Consider the following 21,177-nt stretch of genomic DNA (forward strand, 5'->3'; position numbering starts at 1 on the left):
ATCCATATAAATTACAATTTTAATGAACCTTAGTTTACTGTAATATCCTTTAAGATTTCCCAGTTTAGTGCTACCAAATACGGTCTTACAAATTTTTGGCTCTAGTATTTGCTCTTGGTTATGGTGCAGGTTTTCTTAGTCAACTGTGCGATATTAAAGGACAGAATTTGAAGAAGTTTTTTTACTTAAAAATTATTTAATAAATTTAAAACTTCTTAGAATTAAGACATTATACTTCCATTAAGGTAGTTATGACGTCACTCAGTAGCTGTAAATGGTGGTTTTTTTACAGTGAAACATAATAGATCCAATATTGTTGTCAAATCAAACTAGTTTTTGGTACTATAAATCACATTGGCTTTTTATCCTGTTATTTTCTTTAAAGCTTACTGTGGGATACCATATTTATTTTGCTGTACCGTATATTGATGATGTAGGAGAGGTCTTAAGAAGGCAGCCTTACTTTTCCAGAACCATATCTTCAATCTCCTTGGCTAACTGAATGCTTATAACACTCAAATTCATTACTTTGAGTTCCTAATGCTCTGTGTGTGTTGTATACACACACATAGAAACAAAAATGTTTTAAAAATACATAGCATAAGTGTGAATTGCTTTCATGAAAAATCATAAAATATAATTTGTATGGGGGGTTACATATATGGAAATACAAAAAAAATTGCATTTTGCAATTTGTTTGGGTTTTTTTTCCATCTTGTGTATGGTAAAGGATTTTAACCATTCAGTTAAATTATTTTTTTTTAATAAGCTTTTTGGTCTCGAGTAAGCAAACTCATATTGTATTTACTCTAGTGTGTAAAGGTGATGGCTGGAGCCTGATTCATTATGGGGACAGCAGGACAAAAGCCACTTATACAAGTAGCAAAAAGAAACACAACAATAAAGAGCAGTAACAATGGCTTCTCTTTTAGGATGTTTGAGGCTCTACATATATGCTTGTGTTGAAAGTTTAATGCATACGTGTATATAAATATCTAAATATATATGTAAATTTAAGGCAACGTAGCAATTCACAAGTGTGTAGTCTCTTAACTGGAACTTTTAAGTGAGAACACACTTGATCATGTCAGCTTAGAAAAGATGGGCATCTAAGAAGAGGTTGTAGAGACTAGAATCGACCATAGAAAAAGCTCAGTCGTGCCCATACCAGATGGAGAAGTGACAAAGCATGTCTGCTCTGGCAGAGTAGGCTAATTTTCAACTAACTGAGTTAAGTGAAATCAAGAGTGGATTCTGCTCCTGGGAGGGCATAGTATAACTGTCTTAACAGGTGATCTGGTTTTGCAGTTTTCTTGAATGAAAGGATTTTAGCTGAAATGTAATTTGACTGAAAATTGTGTCTTGTTGCTTATAGAAACAGGATCTGTTAATTATCTGATTAAATGCACAGTTGAAGCTTATGACATCATATTATCAGTTTCTTTATCAATATGGTATTAAGAACAGCAAGATTAGTCTAAAATCAATCCACTGGTGGTTTGGAAGTCATTGGAAAAAGTGCACAGCAGGTGTAATTAATGCACAGTGTGATCCTTAATTCAGTGAGCAGATGTTCTGCTGTATGTGGAGCTAACAACAGAAGGAACCTTGCTGTGGCAGCCCTACTGAAAGAGAATTGTACCATTCAAACTGGAGCTTTAAATCTTATTTCAATAAGGGGTAACCCATACAAGATGTGCAGGTGAAATACTCCCTGTTCAAAACATCTTTCTCCCTTGAAATACTTTCCTTCTTGGAAATAGGAACACACAAACCAGAAAATTTTCACACAGAAAATTATTTGTGATGTTGCCTCAATGAAAGCAAGACAGATAGGTTTGACCCAAATTGCATTGTTATCCAAACATTCCTGCAGACCAAAGGAGTAGGTGAGGAAGAAATAAAAGGAAAGATACATGTATTTATCAATCAACATGGTGTTCTGGTGGTATTCTGAGGTGTGGCAGGTTGAATAAGCAGTAGATTGCAAGGGATAACATAGTAGGATATATGTAATAGCCACAGAATTTTCCCCCTAGTAGTCAGACATTCATGTCGTTTTAGAACAATAGAAAAACTGCTGTAAAACACATAGTAGAATCTTACGATTTTTAAAACAAAACCATCAATTTTATCATAAATTATAATCAGAACAAATGTCCCTGATTTTACATGTAACTCATAACCTTGGCAAGAATAATCTCACTTACAAATATGTGTTTCTAAATCTTGACTAAAACTTTTCCTGGTTGTCACTTACATTGAAATTTACTAAAAGTAAAAAATCACAACCCTGAGCTAGCTTAAAAAAAATCTCGTGACTAGCAAGCTCTGCAGCAGAAATATCTTGAAGTTGGTTCGAGATCTTTATACAGTGTTTCCCAGTGACACTGTGACAACAATCGTGTGGCCTCTGTTAGAATGGGCTGGAATCTCAACCCACTAAGCCAAGAAAATCCATTACTGCACCCAAGTTGCTGGCAGTTGGAGGCCAATAAAAGTGTTTGTATTTCTTAAAAAGCTTTAAACAATAAGGAAAAAAAAAAAAGAAAATTATTTAACTCATTTCTAGGTGGATTCTCACTTTTTTTTTTTTAATTACTAGAATCTATTTGAAGTTTATATAACAGTATTTTAAACAATGGAAAAAAAAATGCCCATGTAAACCTGTATGAGTGACATTCGGTCTGTGTTTTCACCAAGGAGATTATTTATTTATGGGTTCCTTGCCTGCACAGGCTAAGTCTGAAAAGCTGTAAAACTTTTGTAATTCTATTAAGGAGTGTCAAGAATGTGGTTTTAGTTTTAGCACTGGATTAAAAAAATGTCTAATGCTTCAGTCACTTTAAAATCTGCTATCTGTGTGCCTCCATCTGAACCATGCGTGCATTACATACCTGAATGTCAACTCCAAATGGACTCCAGTGGTACAATGTACACTGTGCAGATTTTTTTGAACTGAATGTTATGTGACTAATTTTGCAATAAAGTGGTTTTAGTTGCAGCTATGATAAGATATTACACTTTGGTGCATCTTTAAGATTACAAATTTAAATAGGCAAAACCAGGGTAGTTTGCAGTCATAAATATGTTGTAGTATGTATGCAGAGACAACTGGATGAACTGTTCCTCATGCATGGAGATTTAGTTTGTTTAAACCGAGTATATTGTCACTGAGGACTATGTGCATAAAAACTGCTCAAAGGTGTTGTAGTTTGCAGGATCTGGCTCTTGTTTCAGATAGCAATCTCAGTTTCTAGAATATTTCAGTATCATAATGGACACCTTTCCTTCTGATTTTCTGGGAGAATCCATCACGAATTACTAAAAAACTCCACCCTATTTTTGACGTTTAACTTCTCTTTCAAGAAAAGGGCAACATGACATTCTTTTTCCCTGTTTCTCCAATGCGTGTGGACTCACTCCTCTTCTGAACTGCATTTGGTTTTTGCTTTTTTTTTGTTTTGATGCATAAATAGATCATAGCAGGAGAGATGCCAGTGAGAGGTGTTGAATATTCTTCTGTAAGTACTAATGGTTTAAAGGCCACTATTTAGTAACCCAGGCTGTTATGTCTGCAGTTTCCTTTCTTCTTCTGTTGTTCAACAAGCCTTTTTCAGAAGAATAAATCAAGTGCATGCTTTGCTTTCATTTTATAATTAATATCATTATTCCTAAAGGCAATCCCTGTTATTTTGTGATAAATTTTCTGTTCCACTTGTTTAGATAAACCAAACAGCAGCACTAGAAATTAATGAAACTTTGGTCCAATCTTGTGTTTTAGAACATCTGGGTAAACACAGAAGCAGTTGCAGGATTATACCTTTCAGGAGCGATGGATAAAACTGACTGTCCTAAAGATTTTGAGTTACTCAACTGGACAATGATTTTAATCCAGTATTTTTTTTATTTTATTTTATTTTTTTTTTTAGGGTTCTCTGTGCATCTGTTTGAGTCTCCACACAAGTGACTGGGTGAGCTCCTGTCGTTTGGCACACTCTATAACTAGGGGCTTGGCGTACCTGCACACGGAGCTACCTCGAGGAGGTAAGGCCAGGAAGGGATGCCAAGGTGTTCAAGATACTCTTATTTCTATCAGGTAGTAGATTCCCGCATTTCTTTTTTCTCAGTGACAATATAGTGAGTAGGAAATGATGAATGCAAATAGACATTACCCAGAACAACTGAGTTTCCTTCTGAACAATCCCATGTTGTGGGCTGCATCTGTGCTGCTTGTATGAAAACATGGAGTAAGAGCCAGCAGAACCCCAGAGAAAGGCAAGAGGAGGAGGCGGCAGAGTTGTGCGGTGCTGCTGTATCGTGGCAACAGATTACTGGAGACCTGAAGCAGTGGATGTCTGTCTAGCAGAGAGCAAACAGATGGGGTGTTCTGTTTGTTTTTGCAGTTCAGACACAAATCACCAAAGCAATTTTTAGTTTGTGTGTGAACTGTACACACAAAGAGAAATAATTAAATCTTCTAACTCCACTGTAGTTTTATTTATCTTATGTCTTGATTTTTGTCTAAGGGTGTGGGCCTAGTCTTTGCTGTATATAAACAATACTGATGGACTTCTGGTGTTTTATTAGAGCACTGTATGTGACAGCATACTGATTTATATCTTTATATCTCTGCTTGCGTGTTTCAGCCAGCATTTCAGCAGCTGAAGTATGATGATTATAAAGCAGATATTCTGAGATCTGTGATCTATCAGGCTGCAGAATATGGCCTGGCATTGAAGCGTTAGCTTTTTGGCAGTAAATAAAAGGATGGTATCATTAATTCTATGTTAAGGTGCTAATGTTTAGATTAAAATTCCAAACTATATATCTCAAATGTTAAGCATCCACTCTAGCAAGGAGTGACAACTGAAGATGCTGTTAAAAGCACAAGGCTGAAAATACCTAAATTGGTATTCCTGTGTGCCATTGAAACTGCAGTTATCATCTTAACTTATCATTTCAAAATGTGCAGACAAGCGTGTCCATTATCAGCCAGAAAATGTGTAAACCTTACATCATGAAGAAGAGACAGCCATAGGCTGGTCTATGAATGCTTGGAAGGAACTCATGGAGTAGAATAAATTCCACAGTGAAACCGGTTCTATAGTGCTGGCTGCTTTGCTAACAAAATAAATTGCATATAAACTAGGAACACCTGAGATTATTCTTTGGAAAAGATCAGATCCTTTGCAAGATGAACATGTTCAGACTCTCTGGAATGATACTGCCTACGTATCTTCTGAATAGGTGCCAATTCCAATCGTAATGTAAATAGCTGGTGCCATATTTGACACAGGAGTGTGGATATGAGAGAGAGCATTTGGAATGGCTGTCAGGGCCATGGCAGCAGGTCTATGCTTAAGTACACCATGTCTCCCCTGCCAAAATCATGCTGAAATATCCTTTGGAAAGAAGCTTATTGGCAAACACTAAACCTGTATGTAGCAGCAGCCTAATATATTGTATAGATAGAGTGAAACTCTGAATGCCAGTCGGTTTTCTATAGATAGTATACTGTGGAGCTCATTATAAAGAAGCAAAAATGTTAGCTTTTTAAAAGATAAGTTGATTTTCTGTTTATAATAACTGAACAGACATAATGAGGTTCTCTCATTTTGCCAAATAGTAGAACTGCTCAAATAATAACAAGCACTTCCATATGTCCAAATAGACCATTACAAACCTGCAATATCCCATCGTGACTTGAACAGCCGCAATGTACTGGTAAAGAACGATGGGACATGTGTAATAAGCGATTTTGGACTCTCCATGAAGTTAACTGGAAACAGACTGGTACGCCCAGGTGAGGAAGATAATGCAGCCATTAGTGAGGTAAGTACAAGTGAAGATAAACCGGTGTATACACAAAAACAAATTAGTATGAAAGTACTAAGAGTTGTTGAGAAATAGTTGTTTCTGTTGTTACAATGTGAATGTTAAGGTGCTACAATTCCTGTAAGGGGGAATTGCTGCAGTATGGGTGAGAAGTGGTTGAAACCTTGACAGGAAGAAACTGGTTTTCTTCTCAAAACACTTGAAAACAAACTTAGTATTTTGAAAGGTGATAGACAGACAGCCCTGGAGACTGAAATTTTCTGTGCAAGATATGAGACGATGCAAGGTAGGTTTGGTTGCCATGTTTGCAATGATGTGGTACAGGTCCCTTCAATTTGGTACTGCAAGTATTGACTGAGGACCAAACATTCTTTGGTGGTTTTGGTGTTAATTTTTCCAAAATGGTGACATACTACATTCTGCATCCTGCAATCATTTCTCTGTGTGTCATCTGCAATTTTCTGGACTTTAAATGGATACATCTGGGAGAGTAAGTGCATGTAGAAAGACATGGATCGACTGAGAAAGAACAGGGACAAAGTGACAGGGGATGCTTGAAAGAGTACCTTACGGGAAAGGATGAAAGAATGAGGGTTGTTTAGGGAAATAAAGACAGAGACAGGTCTTCAAATATGTAAACAGCTGCTACAAAGAGAATGGAATAAACTGTTTGCATTCAGTGTGGATAGGACAAGAGGCAATGGGATTATGTTGTAGGAGGGAAAATATAGGTTAGATATGAAGAATCCTTTCTAATCTGTAGAAGGCAGCCAAGGTCTGGAATGGACTGCTGAGGAAGGCTCTTACAGAATTTGCATCATTTTCTGAATTTAAGGAACAGATTGGGAAAACATCTGCTAGGAGTGGGTTAGAATAGATTCTGGGCAGAAACAAGAACCTGATTTCTTAAGCTTGCTTTTTTGTGATGCTGTGATTCACAGTGTATTTTTATTAGTTGTTGTTTTCTTTTTGTATAAGCATAAATACACTGACACCTGAATATAAGCTACTGAAATACAGTGAGACTATTTTAATCAACAGTGTATTTGTCATCTTTACAGAAAACTTTCACATTTCATGCAAAGAATGTTTTGCAGTGCTAATCACCTTCCCTTAGAAAGCAAGTGCTACATTAATAATACACAGTGCACAGGTCATCTTTTTACATCTCTCCTTGCTGAACAAAGACACAAGGAAGCCGCTGTTTAAAATGCAGGGATATGGAATAATCCTGTCACTAAATACTGTCCTACAAGTACTGATGAGTGATTGCTCTAATCTAACATAGTTCCTAGTGGAAATGAATAGATATCTTCAAGGCTGTTAATAACCTTTGACCATGGAAGCTGTAGAGGAGATTCTTGCTGACAGTTCAGGAAGAAAGAGAACAAGTTCTTTGTTCAGCAGCATCCTCTTCCGTTATAATACATGCCTTGGTGTTTAACAGAGTAATTTCAGGAAAAAGAAGCATTTCTGCTATATCATATTGCATATGAGGACACTGATTAAGGGACAAAATTATTTGGTTTTGGTATATACAGAAAAGTGACAGTAGGAGAAGAGTTTTATTATGACTAGACTCCTGTTAAGATTCTAGAAGCTCAGGGCACTGATTAGAAGAGAACTGCATTTTCCTTAAATGTAGAAAATATCGAAGTAGGGTATTAAAAAATACATTTCCATAAGAAATTGCATTTGGAAATTGCCTCCTGATTTGAAATTTTGATTTTATGTTTTTCCAGGTCGGTACGATCCGCTATATGGCTCCAGAAGTGCTTGAAGGAGCAGTGAACTTGAGGGACTGTGAATCTGCTTTGAAACAAGTAGATATGTATGCACTAGGCCTTATCTACTGGGAGATATTTATGAGGTGTACAGACCTCTTCCCAGGTAACTAAAAGAACTGGAAAACACATGAGTAGTAGAAAGTGGTACCAGTACAAAGCTACTCTCTAGCCATAGCTTTTTAAAGTGAAGAAGGGAAATAATTTTCTTAACTGTTTTTGTCATTAAGTCGGTGCCATCTAGTGTTCAAGATGATTGTTGTCAATACAGTGTATTTGAGTGTAAAGCATGGTTCATGCTGAAAGACTTAATGTGTTTAGGCAGTTTGCAGGCCTCATGCTAAGTGCAATTTGAGCATTATTATTATTATTGTCCAGAGTTTACAAATATTGAGAGCTGGGCTGATGGCAAAGGCGCTACTTTCAGTTCTCAGAACCAATAGAAGTACCTGAAGTGTCTTTCAGACTTCCGTCATGCAAGAATGGATGAGGAAGAGCTGTGATTTAATGTAGCCTTTAGTCAGTTGTACTTTTATTTATGCTAGTGACATTGAAAATTCAGGGAAATCCTCCATACCTGTAAGATAAAACAAGAAGAAGTAGACTTTTAAAGTTCAACATGTGAGATTGTGTCACAACCACCATCTTCTTCCCAAGAGGCAGCATATAGAGCTAATCTGACAGGCATCATTCTCTCTGTAGTCAAACAGCTGCACTTTATGTGCAGAGTCTTGTAATCTCGCTGGGCTTCCTCTCAGATGAAGTACATGAATATATTCAGTCAGTGATGTTTCAGAGAAATTAGGTGTCATCCTCAGGCTCTGAGACATTCTGAATGTGCCACTGAACCAGCCAAGTTTGAAGATGCTATCCTTTGAGAGGTTGTTGAACAACGTTTAATTCATTTGTAGTTAATTCAGCTTTTTTTGTGAAGTTAGACTTTGGGGGAAAGTGGAGAACGTCTCAATAGGTAGCAACTTTGATATTACCTTTCATCACCTGAAAGCCCTTGCTCTGCCTTTTAATCTGTTATTTTAATATTTTCTTTCTTTCTTTCTTTCTTTCTTTTGCTAACAGGGGAATCTGTGCCAGAGTACCAGATGGCTTTCCAGACAGAAGTCGGAAACCATCCCACTTTTGAAGATATGCAAGTCTTGGTGTCTAGAGAGAAGCAAAGACCAAAATTCCCAGAAGCGTGGAAGGAGAACAGCCTGGTGAGACAGAATATTTTCAAAGAAACAATCATTTAACCAGCTATAGGGTGTACTCACCTTTTAAAAGCAGTTCTTTAATAAGTTCTTTTTTTAGAAAATTGTTAATATTTAAGGATTGGGAACTGCTTCTGTCTGGACTTCTTAAATATTGAACTCTGTTTTGAAAAAGCTGTTGACAAGAAAGCTATATTTCTTTTAAGGAAAAATACTATGATTATGATTGGATGCTGAAGTGTGATACACAGAAGATAACTTCTTATATTAACTGTTAGACAGTATCTGTGGTATTATGCATGAAGTGTCCATGTGTTCTCTTTATGCTGGATGAGAAACATAAAGGCATTTTCTGCCTTTTGACATCTTATAAACTAATGACACCCTAAAATAGTTGGCAAAAATGTAAATGCACTCTTCCAAAGCTAAAATCTATAAACATTGTAATAAACTTTTTTGAGTTGTATAGTCCTCAATTTGAAGAGGCTACAGCTTCTCGCAATCATTTAATTATAACTATATTAGAAATTCTATATAGCTTAATTTGATCTGCAATTTTTATTTTCAAGACTATAAACATAGTAATGTTGTTTGTTTTGAATCAGTATAGCTATGGCTTAGAGCCTTGCTTGCTGCTGCAGCGCAACAAGTTGCAGCAAGTCAGCTGAACTCTGGTAAGAGTCTGTGTGCTTGCTTTCATCTGCAGCAAAGGTGAGGTAATGCCAATCCCCTTACCTTAGCGGGAGTTGTTTGCCTTTTATTACAGGCAAAGTGAAATGCAAACAGTTACTGGGTTCTACCTGATGCATGGTAACTTGTTTCAGTTGAAATAGCTTGATTACGAGTATGAAAATGACATATTTGACTCTTATTTTAAAAGATACTTCTAGTTATTCCCCTACTGAAATTGCACCCTTCAATCTTCAGAGACTTTGATAAGTACATAGCTGCTGTGCAGATAATGGGGAGCCTAAGGCCTCATCTATGCTGGTACTTGTAAATATGTATGAAACCATTTTCAGAGAGGAACATAGCCTCCAGTATTAACACTGTTGTAAAACATGTTGTAACTGAGTTGAGAGCTTTGTAGAGAGGCTCTTTTATTACACAGTTTTGGCCAGCCAGTCTTGGGGGAGGAGAAGGAAAACAAATAATCCATGCCCAAACTATATGGGAAATCAAGCAGCCACTGCTTTAACTATAGCCATGTTGGCAAATGCAGTGTTGGAAGAACCAAGCTTGACAGCTGTTTTCAAAGACTGTTATAACTAAAACAGTTCAAGAAGGTTTGTTTTGCTTTGCAGGCTACCATTTTAAATGTTAATTATGTTCTAAGAAGCTGATAGACTCCCGCATTCTTGGACACTGAGCTAGTAATGATCCCCATATTTAAACTAACACATTCTTTGTTTTGTCACTAATTTTCTTGCAAAAAAATCAAAATAATAATTTAATAATAATAATAATGATGATGATGATAAGTCCAACTCTAAGAAAGAAGAGTAAATAAACAATCTGTATTTCTCTCATGGGTATCAAACAACCTACTCCACCCTATGCCAATCTAGGATAACATCTGAATGAGCACTCTAGGGTAGATATTATAGAAAACTAAGCTCCAGATAACCTCGCCCTGCACCCCAGGTCCTAACCTCCTGTATCTAATGCATGGGATAAAAGACTTTTGTCTGTTATTTAAAGCTATTCTGACATGTTGGGTTATAACACTTGCATGCAAATTCATCTGTTAGAGAAATGTATTTGCCCTTTTCATTTGAGAAATACAAATAAAAAGCAATGGTTTATTTTGTAGGTCAAATAATCAAGGCACTTAAAAGATGTAGAAACCTAAATTTATGATTACCTATGCAGTCTCAGTCTGCTTCTTGCATATATGTGTTATGATACAGACCTTGATTAGCAGCATTGTTTTTCACAGTATAAATCAACAATTTGAGCAGATGATGTGTATAAATTGAATTCAAGGGCTATAAACTGAGTTGGGATGTTAGCAGCATTCTTGTCTCATTTGCCAACGCCAAAGCAGGGCCCAAGCTTGACTTCAAAGGTCGGGACTGAAGGATATTAATAGAATAATAGAATAATGCAGATTTCTTGTCCCTTCTATCTTTTTTATGAGTGATAGACTTCTAAATAGTGCATTTTAATACAGATCTTTTTGAACCTGAAATTAATAGAAAACACATTACTGTGGTAAATTTGAAGCTCTAGAACTTCAGGGTTTTTAACTATCTATACAGTCATCACTGTGCACTTTTAATGATACTTAAAACATCAAAAAGAAAGGACCTGCCAGAAGAGAGACAATACTAAATTAAACACTGGTTAAATTTAGTGAAATCTGTAGGGGAGAGTCTTACAAAAGGGCAAGACAGGAGATTAGGGTCTTCACTGACTTAGAGACATGTCTAAATCGTGACTAAATCAAGTCCTAACAGCTGAATGAAGGCTTTTTATTCTGGGAGAGAGAACAGATCCAGTACCTGTCCTGTCATTGTCCCTGAGGGTGTTTTTTAGACTCATGTCCCTCAGCTGAGAGGGGTGTAGTTACTTAGTTCTTTGATCTACTGTTGAAGGGAGATAAAAGATTTGCTTGTGTGGGAGCTCATCCCCACTTGTGCAGCCATAGCTGCATCACTAAGCAGCAGTGACTTGCCAGATGCCAGTGATGCCAGGAGCCCACTCAGTGGGTGAGGAGCTCTTGGCTAGCATGCAGAGCTGGTCCTGGCTTTCACTGCCAGAAGGGAACAAGGCAGTTCTGGCACAGAGGTGGTCAGCAGGGCCCACTGAATGCCTTAGTGCCCAGATGGGACTATGCACAGTCATTGGTGCTGGAGAGGTTAAAGCTGAGCTTGTAGATATGAGATGTTCTGGCAAACCACATCCTATCCATGGGCCATAGGTTGGCAGCAGGGGCCAGTAAATGCCCGCCTGTCTTTTGTACTCCGGATGCAGTGGAAGCAGAAGTGTTCAGTGCTCGTAATTTCAGCTGTCTCCTCTCCACGTCTCTCACCATATGGCAGCACATTTTGGAGGTTTTGAGCTCTAATTCTGACTGCACCATTCACCCCACAGTGTGATCCTAGGAAAGTGTGTCTGTTTCTGTTTCTCCATCTGTAAAACAAGGGCAGCAATAATCTCTTCCCATTGCATGATGAAATGAGCAAGGCTGTGTTGTTTGCATACAGCACAGAGAACCAAGGCAGGCACCATTAGCTGAATTATGAGGATAACAATGACAGCATTTCCAGAATATCATCAGTCCTTAGTACACAACTTTCACAAGGCAGAGGGAGTGAGCTGAGCGTGCATACATAAGAGAGGGCTGGCTAAAGGTTGTACAGACCATGGTAAATGGAGCTTTTCCTAAATAATTATCTTCCTAGTTGGTGTGTGTGTGTGTAAGGTATGATAACATTAATCCTGCATACAGCTTTTTTAGGGTAAACTAGCTTTGAATGAAATTGTATATCTTCCATTTCTCTTTCTCACCAGCTTGTGACTATTTTCATGCATACAGAATGCTGTCATAAAACAGTAAACTAGAAGCGTAACGTAAAAGGAAAATAATTTAGGATAAAGTAGGTTTGTTTGTTTGTCTCCTGGCAGGCTGTGAGGTCACTTAAAGAAACAATTGAAGACTGTTGGGATCAAGATGCTGAAGCTCGACTAACAGCGCAGTGTGCTGAGGAGAGGATGGCAGAACTCATGATGATTTGGGAGAGAAATAAATCAGTTAGTCCAACAGTCAACCCTATGTCAACTGCCATGCAAAATGAGCGGTAAGAAGAGAAAACATATGGTTTTAGTCAGCAGCGAATGCCCAATGCAGTGCTCAGCTCACTCCAGGAAGGAAGCTAGAGCACGCTGCTAGCTTAACGTTTCTGCACCCTTGAAGTGGGTGTGTGCTGCATGAGCTAGTCTGCATATGAGTATTGTATGATGTGATCCCGATTGCTTTTGTTCTTAAGATCTCCTGTATGTCCTCAGAATTCAGGCACCTTTTATGTAAACAACTGTACTTCTCACAGAGGGGCCTTTTAAACTGAACTTAGGCCAACTGTCCAAACAGGCTTGCACAGATATGAAGTGACAGTGAATTGTCTTTAAGGACTCTATGCTAAATGATGCATAAAACTTCTATTTAAAATGTTCTTCTAAACACTGAATTTGCAGGCAATATGAGTTCAGGAAATCGGAGTCTCAAACCTGTAGCTTTTCAGTTAGAGCTGCAGGGCCATCGTTTGAGTCATCATTATTCTGACCCCAGTGAGAGAGGTGCTGTGCATTCTCTGCTTATATATGATCCAGAGGGAGTGAGAATTTGTAGAGCTGACACTAGTGCTTAATAGTATACACCAGAGATCTGGATTTGAGAGAAGAGTAACATTGCTGTACGTGGCAGTGGTTATTGTAATGAAAAAAAAAAAAAGTTCAAATTGTAGAATACTTAAATTGTTAAAATAATAGATTGTTCATTGCTTAGGACCTTGTGACTTTTTCCCAGCATGACATTCTCCATCTTGTGTGTTGAGTTCTTGTTGCCCTCCTTCAACATCAATTCTCTGCAACTAGAGCAGTGCCTTAGCAGTGAACTGGACAAACAGCATGTTGGACAAATAGAAGAAAATTAGTGTTATCCAACTTGGTTGTATAAATAACATCCATGACAAAATTGCTGTCCTAGTAAAACCGATTTTCTGCTACCCAGGATTTTTCAAGGAAGTTACTGAAGGATCTCAGTTTGTACTGTCTGTCCTTAGTTTATGCATGAAAAGAAACAGAAAGACATTCCGCTCTCTTAAATGAGAGGCTTTTATGAGGTGATTTTCACATATATGATCTTAATATCACTTATTTTTTCTTAAAGGAATCTGTCGCATCATAGACGTGTATCAAAGATAAGGCCATATCCAGATTACTCTTCCTCTTCCTACATTGAGGATTCAATCCACCACACTGACAGCATAGTGAAGAACATTTCTTCTGAACATTCAATGTCCACTACACCATTGACTTCAGGGGAAAAGAACAGAAACTCCATTAACTATGAGCGGCAACAAGCACAAGCTCGCATCCCTAGTCCTGAGACAAGTGTCACCAGTTTGTCCACCAATACTACCACCACCAATACAACTGGCCTCACTCCTAGCACTGGCATGACTACCATATCTGAAATGCCTTACTCAGATGAAACAAACTTACATGCCACAAATGTCATGCAGCCAGGTGGGCCCACCCCGGTTTGTCTGCAGCTAACAGAGGAGGACTTAGAGACAAATAAATTGGATCCAAAAGAAGTGGATAAGAACCTGAAAGAAAGCTCCGACGAGAATCTGATGGAACATTCACTTAAGCAGTTCAGTGGGCCAGATCCACTCAGCAGCACTAGTTCCAGCTTGCTTTATCCGCTGATAAAACTTGCAGTAGAGGTGACAGGACAACAGGACTTCACACAAGCTGGCAATGGTCAAGCATGTTTGATTCCAGATGTCCCATCTGCTCAGGTCTATCCTCTGCCCAAGCAACAGAACCTTCCGAAGAGGCCTACTAGCCTTCCCCTAAACACCAAAAATTCAACAAAGGAGCCACGGTTAAAATTTGGTGGCAAGCACAAATCAAACTTGAAGCAAGTGGAAACAGGTGTTGCCAAGATGAACACTATCAATGCTGCAGAACCTCATGTCGTGACAGTTACCATGAACGGAGTGACTGGGAGAAGCCACAGCATAAACTCTCATGCTGGCACAACCCAATATGCCAATGGCACAGTGCCGTCTGGCCAGACAACCAGTTCGGTAGCGCAGAGGGCCCAGGAAATGCTTCAGAACCAGTTCAGTGGAGAGGATAGTCGGCTGAATATTAATTCAAGCCCTGATGAGCATGAACCCTTGTTGAGACGGGAGCAGCAGGTTGGCCATGATGAAGGTGTTCTGGACCGCCTAGTAGACAGGAGAGAGCGACCACTGGATAATGGCCGAACAAATGCCAATAACAACAACAGTAATCCATGTCCAGTGCAAGACACAGCTACAGTCAGTATCCAGAACGTAGTGAGGAATCCTGGGCAGACCCAGAATAGAAGAGCACAGAGGCCTAATTCACTGGATCTATCAGCCACAAATAGTTTGGATAGCAGTAGTATGCAGTGTAAGTGTCTGCAGGACTTGAACAGTTTCCCTGACTCTTTTTTACTTAATAACTACGTGTATCTGCTTGAATAGAAAATAATTGTCTCTCTCCTGTCCCTCCTGAAAGCATACTTACTAAATCCCGTATACATTTAATTTCTGTCAGTGCAATTTCAATCTTCTTGATAAAGTCCTGTCTCCATCAACTCCAGCACTTGTCTTCTAGGTCACTGTCTTCCTTCCACGTACATGGAATAAGTCTGTCCCTTTATAACCTATTTACTCTGACTCTGTGAGGGGAGTAATTTCTGACTTTCATTATTCCTTGCAAGGCATCTACCTTGGCAGCTGCAAAGCATATTGAAAAAGCTTCCTATTTGTTCCTTCGGGGGCACATTTTACCTTCTTTTCCTTGTTTTTCCTCATTCTCTTAAGAGTAGCTGGCTCTAAGATGCACTGATTCAAGTAATTTATTATAATAAATACTTACATGCTTCATTACTTTTAAAGCAACTGATTTTACTATATTAGCCTAGACAGAAGGTCAGGCATTCTCTACTTTGCTATCTATTATAGGAATCCTTTGTCAGTTTACCATGTGCATATTAAAAATTAATCAAAGTAGTTTAGTTAGAGAAGAATTTTAACAGACTCCTTCAGAAAAACTGCTTTAAGAGTTTTACAGCCAAAGATCTAAGTAGTTACGATGGGGCTCTCCTTTTTACAGTAAGAATGTAATCATGTAGTTATAGTTAAATTACATACGTCCTCTGAGTTCAACTTTGGGCCTGTTGGAGCTGTTGAAAAGGGCTCCTAGTGTGCATTTTTAAGAGAATATGTTTCCAGAATGCCCTGTCGTCTTTGAAAGGTGCTTGCAAACCTCTGACTGTGTTTAGACAGACACTATGATACTAGTGAAATAATCTGGAGTGCCAGGCATATTTGAAAAGAAAAGGTTTAGAAAGAAACCAGAACACATCTTTCAAGAAATATAGTTGAATATTCAGCAGTGGAATGTTTAAGCCTTCTTTTTAAGTAGGAGAACTTAATTTTTGTCTTAATATGTTTACTTGAGTTGAAATATTATTAAGGTGAAGAAAAAAGATTATTGCAGTAACTTTCTTTAATTGAAGGTTAAGTTAAAAGAAAGGCTTTGAAGGTTATAAAGTGAAAGTTCTTTTAACAATCAGATTTCTACTGTGGAAATTTTATCATGATTAAAGTTGGTTTTGCAACCCAGCATCCTAAATCCTGACTTAGGATCTTAACAGAGAATGGACCATTTTGTCTTCAGGTGAAATGCTTTGCCAGGTGAAGTAGGATTAAGAGACCTAGGATTTAATTACACTGTTAAAAGTTTAGCCTTTGCCATCCTGTAGTAGCGACATTTTTTTTTGTACCTCCCATTACAGGTAATATAAGATACTGTGATTGCAAAAGCCCCTCAAATGTCAAATGCTGATTCTGCTGTTTGATGCCAATGTGCATTCAAGGTAACACAAATTGCTTCACTGAAGTGATTTCTGACAGAGAGCACAATCTGACCCCTTGTTTTAGTGGCAGCTACTGTAGTTGATATACCTGTCATGTCTCTGCCACACAGTTGCTTTTGTGTGATAAGATTTATTTCTTTTGTTCTGTTTTGCATGAGTAACAACCTTGGACTCTAGTCTAATCTTATCTTCCTCGTAATACTATTTTCTGCTCTGTTTTTGTTTTTTGTTGGGTTTGTTTTTTTTCCTCTTCAGTAGGTGACTCCTCACAGGATGGCAAATCGGGCTCAGGAGAAAAGATCAAGAAACGTGTGAAAACTCCATACTCACTAAAGCGGTGGCGTCCTTCAACGTGGGTCATCTCCACCGAGCCGCTGCACTGCGAGGTCAACAATAATGGCGGTGACCGGGCGGTCCACTCCAAATCCAGCACTGCTGTTTACCTTGCGGAAGGAGGCACTGCCACCACAATGGTATCTAAGGACGCAGGAGTGAACTGCCTGTGAAATACTTTAAAAGACGACAAATGACCTTTTTTTTGAAACAAACATGCAGAAGACATTTTAAAAAACTGCTTTCTCCTCCTGTCAGCAACCCCTACCAAGGACTCGCTTTAAATAGATTTCAGCTATGCAGAAAATTTTTAGCTTATGCTTCCATATTTTTTTATTTTGTTTTATCTTTTGAACGTTTTTGCACTTTTATTTAGTATCGCTAAAGTTAAGTCTGTCTGTTCTGACCACGGAATATATATATGTGTATCAAATATGTGGTCTCAAAATATTTTTTTAAAAAAAGTAACAAAAAGTATTGCTGATAATCAGTTTGGACCAGTTTCTTAAGGTCACTAAGATCATAAGCAGACTATAAGACAGGTTTGACTGCAGTGGTGTCTTGTAACCATGTTTTGATTTCTGTGCACAAGCTAGTCTGTGTATTTCTGTGTTACAAATTGTATTCTCTTTTGAACCCCCTATTTTTCTTGTGTCATGTTGAAATGTGCAATAGTCTATAGTTCACAGTATACTTTATTGAAAAGTGTTTCTAAAACTGCCACACGTTCCCCTTTTTGTATATGTTAATTTTTCCCTGACAGTTGAGCAGTCAGCCAGTCATGACAGTGAACTTTGCACACCGTAGCCAGCTTGAAGCAGCTGCCTATATCACATTGTGCTCTGAGGTGACAATGCATGAATTTTCCCCAACTTGAAAGGGCTTTTAAAAAGGAACAACAAAAAAAAAAAAAAAAACCAAAAATAAAAACCTCTGAGCTCAGTACCTTTCCTTTGATCCTTCCAAATCAAATGTGTTTCCCTTATACTAGTAGATGCCAGCCTGTGAAGTTCTGAATAACAAAACTTTGAACAAAATGTAGGGAGACAATGTCAGCCATTTTTTCCATTTTATTTTGTGTGCAGTTTCACCCTCTGTATTTATGTAAAACCTTATTTAGATGACTAATGATGTACATTGAAAAATACATTCAGAAATCTTAACTGTCATACTTAAAAATCCTAGTGAAGATAGCCTGTGAACATATTTTGTTTTCACAGAGGAAAAATAATGAATGTTATTTGGCACAAAACAGTTTTGTGGTGAGTTGCAAATCTTTCCTGATTTACCTCCTTACAGACAGTCTGGGGTAAAATCAGCCTGATTACTTATGCAGGTAGGTGCATCCTAATTGATTGTTGTTGCTGAGTTGAGTTGAAACTCTTCCTCCCTTCAGAGTTTTTAGAGCCCCTCATTCATCTTGTTAGAATTTATTGCATGCTTTTTGAAGTTCACTGTTATGAGTGTTTGTGGGGGAGGGTTGGGGTTTTTTCCCCTCTGCTTAGACCCTTCTTTCAGTTTGTATGCACATTGATTTTAGGTGTCAGTGAACATGAACATAGTATCTATTGAGATAAATTGTTTTTTCACCATTTCAAGTAAACCTTACCTTTTTTTACAATGATTGTTTTTTATGGTCTACTGAAAGAAAATTAATTTCCTTATTGGTCAGGACCTCCTTCCGCCTAAGAAATATACTTCCACCTGAGAAATGCTCTCTCTGATTGAAAACACTTCAGTAAAAACTATTTAGATAAAAAAGATACAACACATGTCAGTCTTTGGTACTGAGTAAAGTTTTATCACTCTATTTGAAAACTGGTCATGTTCAAAGAAAAAAAAATCTATTCAGTCAGCCTGCCAAACTCCTATGGCAGGATATTGGCAGCAAACAATTGCCTCCCCCAGCCTGTCTCCTTTCAGCTGACTGAAACAGATGCTCTGTGCTTTCAAGCTCATTTGTTTCCTTTGCTATTACATTATTTCCCCCCCCCCGAGGTAAACTTTGCCAACCCTGCACTCTATATCTGATGATACAACTAGCATAATACATGCCTTGCTACATCTGATTCTTGCTGTTTCCCAGACTCCCTTGTTTATGCTTGATTGCTATGATTTTCTCTTGTAATGCTTCTTAATGTTTCCTAGATTCTCCTAGATATCTCCAAGAGATAACTCTATAAATCCAGACTTTGATTAAGTGTAGTTGTAGACATACAAGCCATGTGACACATTTTGGGCTCCCCATGTTCTTTAAGCACCAGTTCAAGTAGTACCTTTCGTCTCTGAGGCATAATTCTGTTATCCTGCTGCATAAATACACAGTTATATCTCCCCTCTTCAAAAATAGAGCCTTTCTCTGGTTTTCCTTTGAATTCACTCTCCAGCTTCCCATCTGCTGCAGTCTCGCATCCCAGATGTTGAAAACCTGCCAGTTGCTCAGCTGGGTTTCAAGACCCGAATCAGAATTTTTGGCATTCTATTCATAATGTTGGCTGTGGTTTTCTTCTCCTTGGCCTTCTGTGAGTCTCCATTTGTAGTATGTTGTTTTGTGACCATTGCTGTTATCATGCATATTGAAGATTCTTTACTCCTTTCCCAATGACTTTTTGCTTTGCCTTGCATGTATCATCCATCAGCATTTCAGAATGTGAGCTGAGCAGCACACAGAAGACACACTTATCTAACTTGAAACACTCTGGGGAGAGAAGAGCTATTTGCTCTGACTGCTGCTTCTTTCTGCTAAGACAGATTTGCACCAGTCTTCTAACTGTTCTTTTCAGGCCAGTCCTTTGTAAGAAATCCAACTTTTTAATGCTCATTGCAGTCAAAATCATTTTAATACCAGATGAAAATGTTGTTCTGCACTTTTCCTTAAACATTCTTAAAGCAAACACTATAGGTTTTTTTTTTTCCTTTATCTATTTCTGTCACTTGCTGGAAAGCCTTTGGGATTAATTATAATTAGTAGAAAGTATTGGCTTTGTAATGTACCATGGATACATGTAATTGGTAACATGATAGAAATGCGTACTTTATCACAAAATATCCTATAGATTAAATAGAGAAAGACTATTTATTTTTAAAGGTCAGTCAAAACAAACTCTTAAGTAGGTACCAAAATATCATAATTCTGCACAGCTAGATGAGATCAGATTAGCAGTTTGGTTTTAATGCTTAATTTAGTAATGCCTTTTTTTTCCCTCACAGCACATAATCCAATCTCCACAGAATACTTTCTCTTTAAATTAAATTATATTGAATTTTATCTCCTACCATGGGGAATCATTCTTAACCAAATGAATACATGTAAGAGAGAGAATTCTACAGATCAGACACGTGGAAAATTGATAAATGTACTATAATCATGGGAGACAAATATGTTTTATTCCTTTGTGTTGTCTGGGGTTTTTTGTTTTTGTTTTTAGAAAAAAGGATAATGATGAAAGTTGATAATTTTCTATAAATTTCTCATGTATATTGCAGACAAGATCAATATAGCAAAATGAAAATAGAATGATAGTGTAAATACCTATGAATTGTGCCACTGTCAAAGTAGAATATTTGCTATGGTAATTTATAATGTATAATTCAAGTAAAATGTTAGAGCAAACATTTGTGATGTTTGTGTATATAAGCCAAAATCCAGAATTTACTGGTTTTAGAAAATGATGTGCTAGTATAAGACAGAAGAGTTGCTTAGGTTAATTCATTGTCTCTTTTTCCATTTCCTGTAATAGAGATACTCACCAACATAACATGTTTTTTAGAATGTGAATTCTAACCATTTGAACCAACATGCCTCTTAGTCAGATTTATTTTCTTCTAAAATCGATATTTACAAGTCAGATTATCTGCAACACTTCCCTGAATTTGCTTATAATGCTCTGTAGCTTCCTGTGCTAAACAATTAGTATTTAAAATGCCTTTCTTGAAATTCCAAGATGCACTTAAATTGTACAGCTAAAGGTAAAGGAATTCCTAATTTAAAAGAAAACCACATTCTCATCATTAGAATATTCTCAGAAACAAAGAACATTTCTGATTGTGTTTTTCCTGCTGTTCATTTGTGTCCTTGTTTCCATATAAAAAATTACCCAATTATTAAAGGCAACAGAGTTTCATTTTTTTCAGTGCACTGGGGAGAAAAAAAACAACGCAAGGTGGATGCTGGCAGGTTTCAGGAAACAAACAAACAACAGAACAGCCCACCTTATAAATAGGTTTAGAAAGTACATATTTTCCCACCTGTTAGGTTTCTCTAAAATAAATCTTTAATCCTACCTGCCTCAGAAAGGAGAATAAGGAATTTCTGTATTTGTATGGAATAGATTATTGGGCCAAATTTAATAATAATGAATTGTTACTT

At 37.5% G+C, this 21,177-nt stretch overlaps 1 protein-coding gene across 1 annotated transcript in view; it reads left to right on the forward strand.

Annotated features, from left to right (window-relative positions):
- The window catches only part of BMPR2 (bone morphogenetic protein receptor type 2), a gene marked incomplete at its 5' end in the record, with an annotated part of 49,098 nt that extends 31,384 nt beyond the window's left edge, over window positions 1-17,714 (forward strand). Inside the window, 7 exons of the mRNA XM_010170155.1 lie at window positions 3,933-4,047; window positions 5,675-5,835; window positions 7,581-7,728; window positions 8,700-8,836; window positions 12,461-12,633; window positions 13,722-15,001; window positions 16,731-17,714. Of these exons, the coding sequence (XP_010168457.1) occupies window positions 3,933-4,047; window positions 5,675-5,835; window positions 7,581-7,728; window positions 8,700-8,836; window positions 12,461-12,633; window positions 13,722-15,001; window positions 16,731-16,981 (2,265 nt within the window). The remainder of the gene's footprint in view (window positions 1-3,932; window positions 4,048-5,674; window positions 5,836-7,580; window positions 7,729-8,699; window positions 8,837-12,460; window positions 12,634-13,721; window positions 15,002-16,730) is intronic.
- Between the last annotated feature and the right edge of the window lie 3,463 nt (window positions 17,715-21,177).

The sequence above is a fragment of the Antrostomus carolinensis genome, unplaced genomic scaffold (genome assembly GCF_000700745.2).
Source record: "Antrostomus carolinensis isolate BGI_N321 unplaced genomic scaffold, ASM70074v2 scaffold50196, whole genome shotgun sequence".
NCBI lineage: Eukaryota > Metazoa > Chordata > Aves > Caprimulgiformes > Caprimulgidae > Antrostomus > Antrostomus carolinensis.